This window comes from Nanorana parkeri, unplaced genomic scaffold (assembly GCF_000935625.1).
Source record: "Nanorana parkeri isolate BGI_ZX_2015 unplaced genomic scaffold, ASM93562v1 scaffold1149, whole genome shotgun sequence".
NCBI lineage: Eukaryota > Metazoa > Chordata > Amphibia > Anura > Dicroglossidae > Nanorana > Nanorana parkeri.
This window is the reverse complement of record NW_017307417.1, coordinates 41,301-58,380: the sequence shown is the minus strand read 5'-3', so window position 1 is coordinate 58,380 and position 17,080 is coordinate 41,301. Positions and strand designations below refer to the sequence as shown.

The 17,080-nt window shown below is 44.6% G+C and overlaps 1 protein-coding gene and 1 long non-coding RNA gene across 2 annotated transcripts in view; one reads left to right on the top strand and one right to left on the bottom strand.

Moving 5' to 3' along the window:
* The window catches only part of HS1BP3 (HCLS1 binding protein 3), a 78,974-nt gene extending 74,657 nt beyond the window's left edge, over nt 1–4,317 (top strand). The window contains exon 7 of the mRNA XM_018568174.1: nt 3,916–4,317. Within this exon, the coding sequence (XP_018423676.1) occupies nt 3,916–4,144 (229 nt within the window). The 3' untranslated portion in view covers nt 4,145–4,317. The remainder of the gene's footprint in view (nt 1–3,915) is intronic.
* The window catches only part of LOC108796675, a 20,226-nt gene continuing 7,409 nt past the window's right edge, over nt 4,264–17,080 (bottom strand). The window contains exon 3 of the long non-coding RNA XR_001941827.1: nt 4,264–4,342. This is a non-coding gene — a long non-coding RNA (uncharacterized LOC108796675). The remainder of the gene's footprint in view (nt 4,343–17,080) is intronic.

Here is a 17,080-nt window from a genome sequence, read left to right as displayed (position 1 = left end):
ACTGCTCCGACAGTGTAAGGTCCATTTGAGGGAGTTGTCCCCCATTCGTGTCCAGAGGTATTGCAGGTTGTGTGTATGAAGCCAGCTAGATTTGGATGAGTCTCCCCCAGTGCGGGTCAGAGGTATTGCAGGTTGTGTGTATGAAGCCAGCTAGATTTGGATGAGTCTCCCCCAGTGCGGGTCAGAGGTATTGCAGGTTGTGTGTATGAAGCCAGCTAGATTTGGGTGAGTCACCCCCAGTGGGGGTCAGAGGTATTGCAGGCTGGGTGCTAGATTTGGGTGAGTCGCCTCCCAGTTGCGATCAGCGGTATTGCACTCTAAGTGATAACTTTTTCATGGCCCTGTGTTACCTCCCCAAAGGAAGCTCTCTCTTCATTCCTCCACCAAACAAAGATCTCGCTTCCAGTTAGCAACTTGCCATGGGTGTGATTCCTTGGCAGTAGTGGCAGTTCATGTGGTTGTTTGACTTAATAGTGCAAGTTACATTCAATGAAAAAAAACTATGTATAAAAATACCTGAGTTTTATCAATCTAAGACTCCGCAGGCTTCTCACAGGGGTGTTGGATGGGTTAGAGCCTCTTGTTATATGATTACTAGCTGTTATCCAGTGTGCATAGGTGTGTTTTAATGTGCGCTCAAAAAAGAGGATAGTTCTGGAACCAGTGAACACACTGACCTACGCGTACAAGGGCGCAGATTTTGGGCCATTCCGGAATACTGGCACGCGAGTGTATTTATTGAGGTGGAATGCCATGCACACCAGATGAATGTTAGGATAAAGATTAGAGTCGCTCAGCAGGTGAGCAATGCCCCGAGTCACTTTAAAGGCAAATCTTTCATATTTGACCGAAGCGTACCATTAACAGACTCCACAGAGTCCAGACTAATGCTGTAGATTTGTCCCTGTTAAGTACATTTTTGTCACCATTCCAGTGAGACTCTTGGACATGAACCGAAGTAACGAAATGAACATTGTGTATTAGTACAAACTGTTTAAGAAATGCCGTCATCTAAATCCTCGGTGATCTTGACAGCCTTTTGGGCACGCAGCTTGTTATTGTAAAACTTGTATAATGGGCTGGATATCGGTGTCATAAAAAGAGAGGCACGTTTTAATGAGAGATACTTTGCTGGAAGGCGGCAATCTAATGAGAAACCGCCATGTTGCCGTGGTGAAGAAAAGCCATGATTCGATGCCTTTGTTGAAATGTGTAATCTTTCAGAGATAAATTCATGATGTGTAGATGAGCTGGGCCAATCCGTACACGGTGGCCTATTAAAGTGGACCTGTATTATCAGTAAAGATTTTCTCCATTATAATCATTACTTATGGTAACTTATGGTATGTGGCAGATGAGGTTTAATGTCGATAAATGCAAAGTTATGCACTTTGGGATTAAAAATAGGCAAATGGGTTATACAATTATGGGTATGCCCTAAGGGAAGTCGGAAATGGAGAAAGATTTGGGGGTCATTGTAGACCACAAACTAAATAATAGATTACAGTGCCAGGTTGCTGTAAGCAAAGCAAGCAGAATCCTGTCCTGTATCAAGAAGGGAATGTTTTGCAGGGACAAGTCTATAATTTTGCCACTCTACACATCACTGGTTCGGCCACACCTGGAGTATGCGGTGCATTTTTGGGCACCGGTACACAGAAAGGATGTCCTTGAGCTGGAGAAAGTCCAGCGAAGGGCGACCAAACTCATCAAGGGGATGGAGGACCAGAACTATGAGACACGGCTACTAAATTTAAATATGTTCACGCTGGAGGTGAGGAGAAGGGGGGATATGATTTTCATGTACAAGATGTTCAATGATCATAGCAACATTAGCAACAAACTCTTTAAGATTAATTCCGTAGCAAAGACCAGAGGCCACCACCTAAAATTGGTAGAAAAAAAATTCAAACACAAGGGGCGAAGGGGGTTCTTCTCAGTTCGAGCGGTTAGGGTCTGGAACTCTCTGACACAGGCAGTGATTTCAGCAAATAGTCTGGAATCATTCAAGAAGCTTTTGGACGATTTCCTGAGAGACCGTAATGTACAGGGGTACAGGTACTCTTAAGAATGAGATGACACAGGGACCTATACATACACACACACCCAATAGGTTGGACTTATGTCTTTATTCAACCTCAAATACTATGTAACTATGTACTGAGTAGTGATGAGTCTTGTCTTGGTGGTTACCGGATTTACAAGGCACTATGCTGGATAACATTTCATAGGTGCATTTGGTTTGTGCCAATATTTGGCTTTATACTCGTTACTAGATGGCCTCAGTTTGGAAGCAAGTGTTGACTTTCTCAAAAACGGACATCTAAGTCTCAAGCTGGAGCTGCAGCCACACCACCCACCTTGTACTCATGATAGTAATAGGACACCGCACTCCCCAGCCAGGTTTAGCTCATTGTGAGAGCTAAAATCACTAGTGGTCATTTGTGCAAGAGGCAGCTTCACCAACACCCTTGAGGATGTGTGTAATCTTGTAAGAGAGCTTTCTCCTCCAGTCACAACTGGGAACACAAGATTGCAACACCCATCCTTGGATATTTCCCCTTATTTAAACTACAGCAGATCCAAAGAAACTGGTTATCGAATTTGCAAGGCACTATGGTGGATAACAAATCGTTGCTGGCTTTGGCTTGTGCCAATACTTGGCATGATACTGAGTACTAGAGATGAGTCTCAGTACCCAGTTCGCCTGAGTTCGCCCAAGCCTGCTCGTAACTGTGACTGCCACACCTCCCGGCCCAATCAGTCGAAAAGTGGTGCTCCGCCCTGTAGATATACATCACAAAGGGGAAGGGGTTGCCCCCCGCTGCAACTGCCACCACTGATTGGGGAGGTAAAGGGGACTGGTGGTCACTGTGTTGAGCAGGCTTGGGCAAACTAGATTTACACCAAGCCCAGACTCCTCTCTAGTACTGAGTGTCAAGCCAAGTACTGGCACAAGCCAAAGACACCAATGCAATGTTATCCACCGTAGTGCCTTCAAAATCAAGTAACTAGTTTCTTTGGATGTACTACTGATGGTCTAAATTAAGTGAAATATCCAAGGATGGGTGCTACAATCTTGTGTTCCCAGTTGGGACTGGAGCATGAGAAAGCTGTTAGTAACCAAGGGCTCTCTTACAAGATCCCACACATGCTCATTAGTTGGGGAAGCTGCCTCTTTCACAAATGCCTACTAGTGATTTTAACTCTCACAATGAGGAGAAACTGGCTGGGGAGTGCAATGTCCTCGTGTTAGCATGAGTAGAAGTGAGGTGTTGTGGCTCTAGCTCCAGGGTGGAGTATAGCTGTCCATTTTCTAGAAAGTCTGCACCTCCATAGATTGGAGCCTCCCTAAGACAGGAAGTGTGTTACTGGCCGGATCACTATAGGAAATTACTCCTGAAAAAAATAAAAACTAATGCAGCCAGCATATTTAAGGATTGGTAGACTGCAATATATTTAGCTACGCTTTAAGGTGAAAGTGCCTTCAACCTGCAGCATGATGAGAGTTGGCCTTGGTTGTGGTTCCTACACCCTGTAGATCCTGTCCTTACCGTGTCAGATTCTGGGGCTACTAAAGGGTTTTGTATGAAAAAGTATACCAAAAAGAAAATATCTTTCAGCCCATAGCAACCAGTCTGCTATCAACTGTCCTTTCTGAAATGCAGAGTTCTACGACACGAGGATCTGATTGGTCAAGGAAGGAAGGTCAAAAAGCAATGTTCTTGTTGGCATGCTTTTCATAAAAAAAGCCCCTTAGCTGTATCCTTCATGAACAGGAAAAGGGTCCCAAGATGGGATTAGATAAAAATGTAAGTTACATACAAATGTTTCCAATAAGTTATAAAGTCTTTAGGTATTGTATCAGATATTTCCATTGCTAAATCACGTTTCTCTTTATTTCCATGGGCACAGAGTTGAAGAAGACTTTGAGAACCTCTTGAATCTTGGAGTGAAGCCAAAGATCAAACCGAAGCCGAAAGTGCCGGCCAAACCCAGTTTTCTGAAGGAGACGAAGAAACCAGACAACAACCTGGCACAGGTGGACTCTCAGCCCAGCGCACAGGCCATGGACGAGTCAGACATCCTCCGCTACATTAAAGAAAATGAGTCCGCAGACAATGACTCACTCAGTCTCTTCTGAAGGGAATGATGCTGAGGTTGCTGTTTGAAGTGTCCTTTATCCCTGCTGTGTACACAGAGAGGCTACTCGGCTACCTCCAGTAATAATTACTAATGGTGGCAGAAGTTTAATAAACATTAAACCGCATCTGGAATGTGAAGATGCCCTGGAGCAACAGCTCGGTTCTCAGAAATTCCAGCATGCTTCTTATGTTGTCAGCTTTCACTTGGAACTAGAAAGTTCAATTCAGCCTCTAAAGCAGCGACCTACTACCTTATTTCAGTCATGGCACCCTTAAAAAGTATGCACCCCAATCTAAAATGTGAACAAGTGTAACCAAGAATTTGTGGCCACTCCGAAATCTATGCCAGACCCTTATCCCAGATAGGGATCTGGTATGGATTTTAAGGAGGAACCCCATGCAAAATCACACAAAAAAGGGGGCTTTCACCCTTCACATCAGAGCCCCTCTTTCATTTAAGAATCCAGCCTTTCACAGTAGAGTTCCTCTGTACATTGGAGCCCCCCTTAACATAAGGGACACCCCCCCTTCAAATTAGAGCCCCCCTTTTCACATCACAAGCCCCCCCCCCCTTCACATCAGGAGTCTTCTTCACATCAGAAGCCCCCCTGTTCACATCAGAAGCCCCCCCTTTACACCAGAACCCCCCCTTTTTCACTAAGAATTACACCTTTCACATTACAGCCCCCCTTTACATTAGGAAGCCTTCTTCAAATCTGAGCCCCCATTTACATTTCACAAGCCACCCCTTCACAACAGAGTTTCCCCTTTACATCAGAGCCCCCTTTTCATATCAGAATCCCCCTCAGCCTTTCACATTAGAGTTCCTCCTTCAAAATATCGAGGCACTCCTGAGGAACTGAGGAAGGTAGAAAGTACCCTTGTTGAACATGGTCGCTCTAAAAATAACTGGAACTGCAGAAGCCTGCTTTGGAATAGACTAAGCCAGTGCCCCAAATAACTACAGGTTTAGGCAAGGAAACATTTATGGCACTGGGTGAAAGTCTATCTCAGTAAACAGTAGAAAGGCATCATGGCACACTCACAAGTCAGCATGTAAAAAAACTTGTCTCACCACTAAGGTTAATAACAGAGGTTTGGATACACGTCTTCTGCAGAAAATGTGAAAGCCGCACTGCCGTGCCAAGGCACCTCTTATAGTGCGGTCCTAACTCTAAACTATGAGAGGCTCCATCTTGGAGCACATGGGGGCAGAAGATATCAAATTGGGTGCAGGTTTGTCAGGAGGAAGCCCAGCCTCCTTAAAGGCACAGGAACACACAAGGGATCCCGCACATCCCAATGGCATCTCAGGGCACTAAAAAATGAAACAAGTATGGTGCCGCATGCACACGGCCATATTAGATTAATCCAGCTGGCTGGCAGCAAGTTATAAATCTGCATAAAACCTTGTTTGTACTGCATCTAAACTCATACAGCCATATACCCGTTTATGTTCCCATGAGATGCCTACATTTTGCACCGCCGCTGCTGATTACACACTATTGTTTACATCTCCCCCTAAATGAGTCATTCATGCCTTGGCAGTGCTGGCGCAGGATGACTTCGGCCATATTCAATCTGAATGACTGAAGGCCAGGGTTATTCTGTGCCTGCTCCACATGAGTGACTCGTGCAAGGGAAGATGTAAGCATCAGAAGTGTATCAGTGGAGGCGCAGAATGAACCCTTCTAGAATAAATGAAGGCTGAGGTCCTTCTGTGTCTGCGCTGCTGCCTGCATATTGTTCATGTTGGAATTTATGCTTTGCGCATGCACAGGTTAGTACAAAAGTTTATGTGCGTACAACATAAAATACGATGAAAATTGCAGTGTATTGCACGCCTGTGCGCTTGCACCCTACATTAATCCTACCATGAGCATATCTTTCAGCGTGAACAATCGACTCACACAGCTCTGTTAATAGTCCCTCATAGTGTTACACTATGATAGCCATCAACACACACAGACAAATGTAGACTCCATTTATTCTTTTTGTTGCCTGAGCAAGTTGGAAGTGCAGTCAGCTTGTGTCTCCTTGTCAGGGGTGGCAATGTGCTACATAGCCATATGTGATTCATATATATTTTTGAACGGCCCATTATTATAAGGTCATTGTGAACTTGCCCTTAGTGGCAGTTAGTGTCTACGACTAAGCCCGAGAATGGGTGAAATGTGTCAGAGGGGTGGACACTGGTATAAACCATGCTAGTGGAATCCGGTGTGTGGCCAGCTTTGCAGAGTGCTTTCATTGAGTCATTCATTCATCAGTACACTGCCTAGACAGATAGGGGGCGCACCGGCCAAGTAGGAAAATTTAGCAGAAGAGGCTGCGTGACAGCAGGGTGGCTGCATATATATATATATTGGGGATGCACGATACTAGTATCAGTGCCGATGCCGAGAATTTTGGCGAGTACTCTTACTCGCCCAAATGCTCCAATGCCTAGCCCGATACCTAAGCTTCTGGTATCAGGAAGCCAGACAGCGACTCATTACATGCTGCCTGGCTTCCTGCATGGCCAGGCAGGCAGTAATGACTCACCTCCTAGCTTCCTTATTGGTCGGGAAGCTGGCCTCCCCCCCCCCAGCTTTCTGATTGGCCAGAAAGCTGGCTTCATGCTCCCTCGTCACCTGATGACAAGCGAGCATGGATCCGGCTTCCCGGCCTTAAGGAAGCTGGACGCCGTGTAATGACTCGTTGCCCAGCTTCCTGATTGGCCAACTTCTCAACCAATCAGGAAGCCGGGCAATGAGTCATTACATGGCGCGCCGGCTTCCTGATTGGCCAGAAAGCTGGCTCCATGCTTCCTCATCACCTGGTGATGAGGGGGCATTGAGACAGCTCCCCTGCTAATCGGGAAGCCGGTCGACGAGTCTTTACACGCCGCCTGTCTTCCTTAATGGGACTTCCGGTATTGGTATTCGGTATCGGCGAGCACAGAAAAAAAAATATCGGTACTCGACACCGAAAAAACGGTATTGGTGCATCCCTAATATATATATACTATCCAAGGGGTGAGTTCTGGCACACAGATGAGATGCATACAGGCAAAGAACCTGTATATGCTGAAAATTGGGAAAAAATGTAGACTAGCAAGAGGAGGCATTTGCAGAATATTTCCGTGGGAATAAAGATTAATTAATGAATTGTAATTTTATTGATTAATTTAAAAAAACTATTGCAATATCATTGTGTAAATATTGCAATAAAATAGCAATTTCTTCAATTTTTCCTTGCTCCTATTTAAATATGCTGTGAGTACCTCTTCCCTACTGGTATCTATCTATCTCTCTCTCTCTCTCTCTCTCTCTCTCTCTCTCTCTGTCTCTGTCTCTGTCTCTCTCTCTGTCTGTCTGTCTATCTATTATGGTCATCACTTTGTTCACTCTGCTCTCTCCTGTTGTTTGGATTGGTAGCACTCTGCAGTGCGGTAGAGCCTGATTGGCTGACAAGAACATGTTTTATTTCAAAGGAGTACTACAAAATGTTTGTTAGACAATGAAAATAAAATAGCAATTCGTTTTCCTAATGAAATGATATTAAAACACTGATTGTAACTTTATAGTCACTTAAATCTGACCAATCATTTTTATTATTAGGCATCCAAATATGTTGTATGAATATTTGTTATCTGATAGAGAATTTACAGTTTTGCTCGTCATTATTTTAGTATCACGTTGAGCATTGAATATATTGTTATTTTGTACTTTAATCAGATGTACTATAAGTTGGAAAATGAGAATGTGGAAGAAAACCAGCGTTTGTTAGCAGCGTGATTTCTCAGTAACAGTCTTATTTGAAGCAATCACTGATTTGTGGATCAGGAAGAGTTTATTGAATCAGAAAGATTATTTCTGATCACAAAGAATACAAAACATTCCTTTGCACTGTACTTATAAAGATCAGATCCAGGTGGAATCAGTAAGGAGAACCGGGCAGATAACATCTTAACCCTTGCATTGGGCCTACCCCTGCACTGCAAGAGTTAAGTACTCATTTTGTCTAGGGAGCTAAAATAACAGAGATATACTCACCCGAACTGCAATCCCGGCTTGCTCTTAGACCAGTCCCTTCAGCCTCACTCCCCCTCTGCTCCAGCGGTCTGAGGTTCAGTGAGTCATTGCATCCTATACAATGTACAGGACATGAGGACTCCATCGCTGGAGCGGAGGAGGAGACAGGCTGGAGGGAGCGGTGTAGGAGCCAGCGGGGATTGTGTTTCGGGTGAGTATAACTTTGTTATTTCAGCTCCCTGGAAAAAATGAGCACTTAACCGTTGCAGTGCAGAGGTAAGAAATGTTTAATGTTGATTGGAGTGATCCTTTATCTGTTGTTTGATCTAATAAAGGTTTGCTGGGTGAAAATACAACAATGCTTTATTTATTTTGCAAAACGGTTACAAAGTTGAATGCTTTGAAGGAGAACTATGAGGTGAGTGATTTTTACTCATCCTCATAGTTGGAGCCGACGTGTGACAATGAAACTGTCACACATCGGCTCAATAGATCCGGAAGTGAGCGAACACATACCGTCGCTCGCTCACTTCTCGATCCTGCAGGGATCCCCCATCCTATCTGATCCCTCAGCGCTGACTGAGGGAACGGGGGAGGGGGCGGGTACAGCAGAGCCAGCTGTCAATCACTCAGTTGGGTGGATCTCAACAGTAATGTCGGGATCCGTCCCGGCTGCGGCAGTCTCAGTATACCCCGAGCTGTAGCTCACGGTATACTGAGCTTTGGGTCATGGGAGGACGCTAGTTTATGTGCTCCCATGACCCTTAGGAGAACTATGGGGAAAAACACTTACCCCATAGTTCTCCTTTAATTCAAGAACAACAGCAACATATTCAGGTCATAGACATCAACCCTTCATCAAGCCATCATGCAAATCTTATACAAAGTGCCAAGTGTTCCACATATAAACCATTCCCCAGTACCATGCACACATACAGTGTGTGTATGTATATATATATATAATTAGGAATGCACCTATACCTTCTCTTCAGTATCGAGTACGAGTAGCGATATTTTTTTCCTGCTACTCGCTGATACCGAGTACCGGTTGATTGTGCCCTGATTATCAGGAAGTCGGATGGCGCCCGTCTTTCTGATTGCCTGTGAAGCCGGTGTTCTTGCGAAAGAACACCGGCTTTAGAGGCTGCCTGGCTTCCTGACCAATCAAGAACCTGGGCAGCGAGTCATGAGGTGCTGTCCAGGAAGCCAGGCTGCCTAGCAACTAGTGAAGCCGGCTTCCTAGCCGATCAGGAAGCCGGGCGGAACGTCATGACCCACCTCCCGGCTTCCTGCTTGGCTAGTAAGCCGTCTTCACTTGTTTCTAGCCAGCATAGCTTCTTGACCAATCAGGAAGCCGGGACACGAGTCATGGCATGCCGCCTGGCTTCCTGATTGGTTAGGAAGCCTGGCTGCTTATCAACAAGTGAAACTGGCTTCATAGCCAATCAGGAATCCGGGCGGCATGTCATGACCCGCCTTCCAGCATCCTGATTTGCGAGGAAGCTTCACTTGTTCCTAGGCAGCCTGGATTCCTAGCCAATCAGGAGGCTGGATGGCTGGTCATAACTCTCCGCCCCGCTTTCTGATTGGAAAGGAAGCCGGCTCCATGCTCCCTCGGCACTGCCGGTCAGAAGGAGATCTCCCTCGGACCGGGAGTTGCAGTATCGGAGGTAAGTGCCGGAGCATTTGGGTGAGTATGAGTACTCACCCAAATACTCGGTGTCGGCACCGATACTAGTATCAGTATCAGAGCATCCCTAATAAATAGATATATAGATAGATATATATATATTTAAATGAACTTTGCACGATATTCTAATTATTCGAGTTTCACCTGTATATATAATCTCTATCACAGTGATAGGGTAGAAGTAGAGAGACCGGGCATTGAATCCAAAAGACAGAACCAGGTTTTTTATTTTCCTGGATGGGCCTTCAGACCCTCAAGACTTTCTACATCTGATTTTGGTAATGTCATCACCTGTCACGTCTCTGATAAAGATGAATTATATGCAGAACGTGCTTTGATCAGTTTTTAATCATCCGCACTGCCTTCAACTTTTCTTTCAATAAATGTACATTTGGATTTAATCTCTGTGCGTTGTGTTGCTGTGTAGATTGATGAGATAGAAACTGCAAGACAAACGTATATTTAAATAAGTGGGGAAGCATTTGCCCTGCAGGTACAGACTGCTTATAATATAAAAAGGTGAGCTCCAGGCAAATATAATAGACACATATGTATGCAGCTTCGTAGTCATTAATAAATCATTAAATGTATCTTTTTTTTTTTACTGCAAGTATGCAGAGCAAAGTGACAATGGCCATTCCCAGACCTCCTTATACTCACCTTGACTGCTACTTGTTAATCTACAGCCATGCTGAAATCTGCGGTGTCGGCGACCGAGGAGAACACAGTGATGTCACTCCCTTGGTAATGTGACTGTGCTCAGGCCTAGCCATTGGCTTCACTTCCACAGTGGAGCAGGTCCCTGCAGTGAATGAAGCTGTAAGGGACAAGCTTTTTGTCACTTCCGGTTTAAGAGCTGTCATTCACTGGCCGCTGTGGCCGGAGCAGAAGCTATTTTTGCTTGATTAGCTTCAATTGACCCCTAATCTGTCCTTAAAGAGAACCTGTCACTTCTACTGTGCTATCACATAGGGGGCTTGTCCTCTACGTCAGTGGTTCTCAACCTGTGGGTCGGGACCCAAAAGTGGGTCGCGACCCACAGTTGAGGGGGTCCCCACATGCCTTGTGCTGCTCTAGGTAAGAGGCTCCTCAGCCTCCTCCTAGCGCAGCAGTGTCAGTTCTCCTAGATGGTGCTGCAGCAGCAGTGGCCAGAGAGGATCAGAGAGAGGGGAGCAGGCAGAAGTGAGGGGAGATGAGTGCTTGATCACCACAGAGCCCACACTGGACGCCTACAGAGAGTCCCACTAGCCACCTGAGAGCCCGCATTGCCTCCCGAGAGCCCACACAGATACTAGTATTGGTGCATCCCTACATTTTACGGTTGGGGGTCACCAAAACTTGGCAAATGTTATCAAGGGGTCCCAGCCCTAAAAAGGTTGAGAACCACTGCTTTACGTAATGGCAATAAAGTTGAAAGAGAACTATGGGGGTAACCTTTTTATCTCAGTTCTCTTTAGGGTCACAGGAGGACATATACTAACATCCTCCCATGACCCAAAACTCTGTATATAGCAGGCTATAGCGAGCTATATACTGAGAGTGCCGCAGCCAGGATGGATCCCGACAATACTGTCGAGATCCACCCAGCTGGCTGATTGACAACGGGCTCTGCCTGTCTAGAGGCAGAGCCAGCTGTGCCCGCCCCCTCCCCATCCGTTCCTCCAGTCAGTGCTGGAAGATTAGAGAGGGGAGGGGGGAATCCCTGCGGGGAGCGGTGACTGACAGTTACTGCTCTCTGCAGGGAGATGATCGGGAAGTGAGCGAGCGAGGGTAATTGTGCATTCAATAGGGCTGACTTGTGACAGTCTCATTGTCACAGGTTGGCTCTAACTATAAGGATGAGTGGAAATCACTTACCTCATAGTTCTCCTTTAAATAAAACAAAGTTGTAATTTTTTTTTTAAAAGCTCAGTTTATAATATGTTGGGAACACCTGCGTATGGAAACGATGTGTGCCACGTGTGTTAAGTATCGCCGTGCATGCCACAGTGAGACCAATAATTCTAGGACCATTATTCAGAGTTAGCTCTAAACTGATGACCTGTAAAGACTTTTAAAGGGTCGCCTATGAACAATTTTGGGTACTGCAGTCTTTGCACTGTTGCACAGGCACACAGAATTTTAAGACTTCCCATGGTTTGGTATCTATTTACTTGTCACAACCTCATCTTTTGTATTATAGGACATAACTGGGTATTATATTGTGTTTGCGCACTTCAAAATTAATGTGAGTGTATTTTGTGCAGAGAATTTGGCCTTGATAACCGTTGCGCTAATATCCCATAGCATAATAAAATTAAAACTGTCATTTTATTCTACCGGGTCTCAGCTTTCAGAAAATAATAAAAAAAAATTGGGGGGGGCGGGGGGTTTAAGTTATCTTCCCGCCTAAAATGTGCAGTGAAAAAATTGCCTTGGCAGAGACAGAGTTAAAGCTTATATGAGGTTTTAGTGATTGTGTCTACATACACAGGGTGAGCCTATGCATGGTTCACCCCATTCTGGCTTCATTGTTTCCCCGGGCATGGCAGAGTCAGACACTGTGTTAATTAGTGTGAACTGTCTGACCCTAAAGTGTGAGAGACAGTGGGTGGAAAGTGAAGTCCACCACCTGCCAATACAGCGAGGTAGAAAACAACAGTTACCACTTATATTCCATTGTGTATAATATAAAGTGGAGAGAATCCTGAATGTGAAGATAAAATAATTCAATACATAAATATATATAATATATACACACACACACACACACACACACACATACAGTACATACATTTGTGTTATATAAAAATATTAAAGCATACAATAAAATTTAACACGACAATACAAAAAATCTGTTACCTAGGCACTTGAAGGTGGAAGCGGTTATTTTCTCAACGCGTTTTACAGTCAGCTTCATCAGGAGAACAGAAGTAATCTAAAACATCACACAAAAGGGTAATCAGTGTACATTTGTACATAAGTATAGAATATTCTTCATACATTAACCAATACACACGTATTGCCAAAACTTTTAAAGTCTATCTCCAGGCAAACAGAAAAAGTACCTTTGCAGTGCAAGGGCACTTTGTCTAAGGGCTGGAGATACCTGATTTACTTACCTGATCCCTGCTCCCCCCTCTTCTCCCCTCCAGTACAGCTGGTGGAATGCCACTCAGCGTCCTCACATCTAATGCAGGTCTATGAAAACTGAATTAGACTTGGTGACATCAGCGGTCCTTAGACCGCCATAGCCCAGGGGAGTAGAGGCTGTGGGGACCAGTCTAGCAGCTCCGAGGAAGCCAGGGGGAGCGGAGAATCAGGTAAGTAAATTTGCTTTATTCCATCCCCTAGACAAAAATGAGCACTTAACCCTTGTAGTGCGGGGGTAGCTCACTTTTGTTTAGGGGCTGCAGTAAAGCACTTTCACTTACCTGATCCCCACTCCCCCAGAGGTCAGCATTCTCCTCCTCCAGTCTGGCCCTTGGCGTTCTCACGTGTAATGCAGGTCTATGGTGCTTGAATTCGATGTGATAACGTCAGTGGTCCTTAGGCCACAGGAGCCCAGTGGACAAGAGGCTGCAGATGCTGGTCTAGAAGCTCCAAAAGCAGATGGGAGTGGGGATCGGTTAAATACATTTGCTTTACTTCCTCCCCTAGTTAGAAATAAGCACTTAACTCTTCAGCGTGAGGATAGCCCCACTGCAAGGGTACTTTTTTTTTTGTATACCCGGAGATGGGCTTTAATAATTACTGTGTGTGTAGCGAGTGCTGCCCATCCAGGACAAGAAAAGTCTTCATGGTGGGGGGGCCGCAGAGAGGATTAGATGGCACCTAGTGGGTATATATCTATAATATCATAAAATGTATCATTCTGGGTATAGATGTCTCTCATACACCTTACAATGTACTACAATTTTTGAATAAAAATGCCATACAAGACTAGATCCTAAACTAAGATTTTGCTTCAATTTGACCAGCTATACTGTAACCTCGGTCTGTACAGTTGATGTATTTTGTTTCTTTCTTAACGTTACCACTTGTCTCTGATAAACAGAATGATCTGCAGAACGTGCGCTGGCCAGATTACAAGTCCTCTTTTCTGCCGTATTCATTGAGTGGCAGAATCTATTTATACATTTACAGTACATTTTGATGTAATCTCTGTGTTGTGTTGCTGTGCAGTGATGGAGACAGCAAGATCAAAACATGATGGAGGTGTTTGCGGTGAGATGGGAACAGCAAGATGAAAAAACATGGAGGTGTCATTAATTTTAATCAAGGGAACAAAAAAAGAAGCTAAAATATAAATGAATTCCGTGGAAAGATATGTTTATATCGAAGACAAACACACTACGTTATCTCTTTCCACAGAACTTGAGCAGCATAATAGTTTTTTTTTTCTTTTGGCTAACTTTACCCAAACTGTACAATGTAGTCAACGTTCTGCCTAAAGTAGAACTCCAGAAAGAAACTAAAATTTACACTTCATATATGACTCTGATGTAGGGTTGCCACCCGTCCGATTTTCACCCTGACAGTCCGGTTTTCAAGTCTTGTGTCCAGCCAGCGGGCACCTGGATGCAAGACACTCAGTGCGGACACCGGCACTTTAAATTTTCTGACAGATGCAGCTGCTGAGGTCCCTGGCAAGCACGGTTTCTGGCAGCCGCATCGGCCTGAAACGGGATCTTCCTCTGAGCTGCGAGCAGCCTGTACCTGTTTACAGGTGTCCACAGCTCAGGAGAAGATCTGGGTTTCAGGCAGATGGGGCCACCTGAGATCGTGCTTGCTGGGGACCACAGCAGCCACATCTGTGTTTGCTCCTCCTCCACCAGCTCTCTGGCACCATGCTGCCCACCTGCGGACCCCTGGTGAGACACCTTAGCCCAGGCAGCCCTGAGAGCTGCACAGCCCACCTGAGAGCCCGCACAGGCCATCAGCCCACCTTGAGACATTGGGGCGCCAACCCAGAACATATGTAGCTTCATAATATTTTGTATCGCTATATAATGTTTTGCTGGGATTTGTAATCCTCCATAAACTGTCTCCTTACTCCCTCTCCTGGCTGCCTCTATTCACTCTCTCCTCTATATTCTCAGAACAAAATTGCAGCACACTGTGCTAGACTGTTCGGGTTTCACTTAGGGTAAATATGGCAACCTCACTCTGATGGGATGTCCATAGAAAATATTGAGATGGGGGAGGGGTCATAGAAACCAGTAGAGCTAATAGCAAGCACAGTGAGGTGAACTTAAAGTGATTGGAAGAACTTAAGTGTAAATGGAGCTTCAATGGGAGTACCTGAAAAATCCACAAAAAAATGTTAAAAATAAGCAAGACAAATCTTTCTTATTATTGCCTACTAATCAGCTCTTTATTGGCTAAAAATAATAGAAAAAATGCTGAAACATGAATACAAATTCCTGTACAGATGCTCAAAAAAAGCCAGAAAAAAGGACCAAAGAGGCTCAGCTCAAGTGTAAATGGGGCCTCAATGGTAGCACCTGAAAAATGCCTAAGAAAAAAATTATTGGCTAGTAACTAGCTTTTCGTTAGCTAAATAATATTCATTAAAAAAAATTCTGGATGAAACACGCACAAAGTCACCTGCACGGTTTAAAAAAACAAAAAGCCAGAAAAAACGACCAAAGATGCTCAGCTCAAGTGTAAATGGGGCTCAATAGGAGCACCTGAAAAATGCATGTTTGTCTTTGGTATTTTTGCCTAGTGACTAGTTTTTCATTGGCTAAAAATAATGATTAAAAAATGCTCAGGCCTGAAAGACACAAAAAAAACACCTGTACATTAGCCACAAAAAAAAAACCTAGAGAAAAAACAACCAAAGACCTGCAGCTCAAGTGTAAATGGGGCTATTAACTAGCTTTTTATTGGCTAAATATAATAATAAAAAAATATGCTCAAGCCTGAACCATGCACAAAAGAACACCTGTGCAATCGCAAAAAAAAAACAGAAAAAATGTCCAACGATGCTTAGAATGGGGCCTTGATGGGAGCACGTGAAAATTTAATGAAAACGTGCATTTTTCTTCTATATTATTGCCTAGCAACTAGCTTTTCATTGCCTAAAAATAATACAAAAAAAAAGCTCAAGCCTGAAACGTGCACAAAAAAACCTGTACAAATGCCTGAAAAAACAAGCAAAGATGCTCAGCTCTAGTGTGATGATTTATAAAATTATACATTTTAATGCTAGTGGACCCAACATGTCTGAGGGCAGAAAATACTTTTGTTGCTCTTAGTAGCCAATGGAATCCTCACCCATTGGCCATAGTTATCTTGAATATTCTTCTGTGCCAAGCCAGTATTATCTACCTCACAACAAAACTTTTTTTTAGCATTCCGTCCATTTGGTTTGTCTAGTTATGACATCATACCCGTCAGCCTAGACGCAGAGGTGGCCTGAGCCAGCCCTTGTCTGGCTTCCCTCAGACATTTCCGGAATGAAGCTTGTCCTTACATGTGGACATAACTCATGACTCAATATTTTAACATTGATTTGAAGCAGGTAGGAATGTCTGGTCTAGTCACACAAATCCTTCATGTGTTGTAGTAAGCGCCCGGTGAGGAATTATGCTGCAGTACTGAAATTCCTGTGCACTGACCTGAGAATGTATGGGCCCAGCGCATTGTCTCCTCTCCACGCATAGAATGATGGAAAAGCAGCAGACATGGGCAACCTGTCAGAATTCTGGAGTCCATATTGCACCCAAAGGCACCATTCTCACCTTTTGTGTGCTTGTACGCATATTTTTATGCATGTTTGTGCGCTTGACTTGTAGTACAGGAGCAGAATTGTCCAGTTATTCTCCACTGGGTCACCGGAGCATTGTGGCGCTTGTCACCTGTCCCCAAAGCCCCAAAGGAAGCTCATGTAATTTTTGGGCTTCACGGGACACGAGCTTCTTTTGGGGCAGAATCATGCAGTTTTAGCCCCATAGACTTTTATTTTTATGCATTTTTCATGCACTCCCATTAACTCTTTTTGCCTTATGCCTTACGGTACTGACCGTGGACCCCTGTAAACAGACTCCTGGCGGCTATAGCTGCCCAGAGTCTGTATACCTGTGTAAAGCTGACAGTCGGCTTTCTGAAAAGTTGCTAGATCGCTTCCAGGGGCCGGTAAAGGGAGACCCCACTGACACCCCAGCCTTGCTCCCTGGGCCCGGCTGTCGGTGGGTAGCCGTTAACTGATCACCTCCTGGAGAAGCTGGGGGCATAGCAGTTCA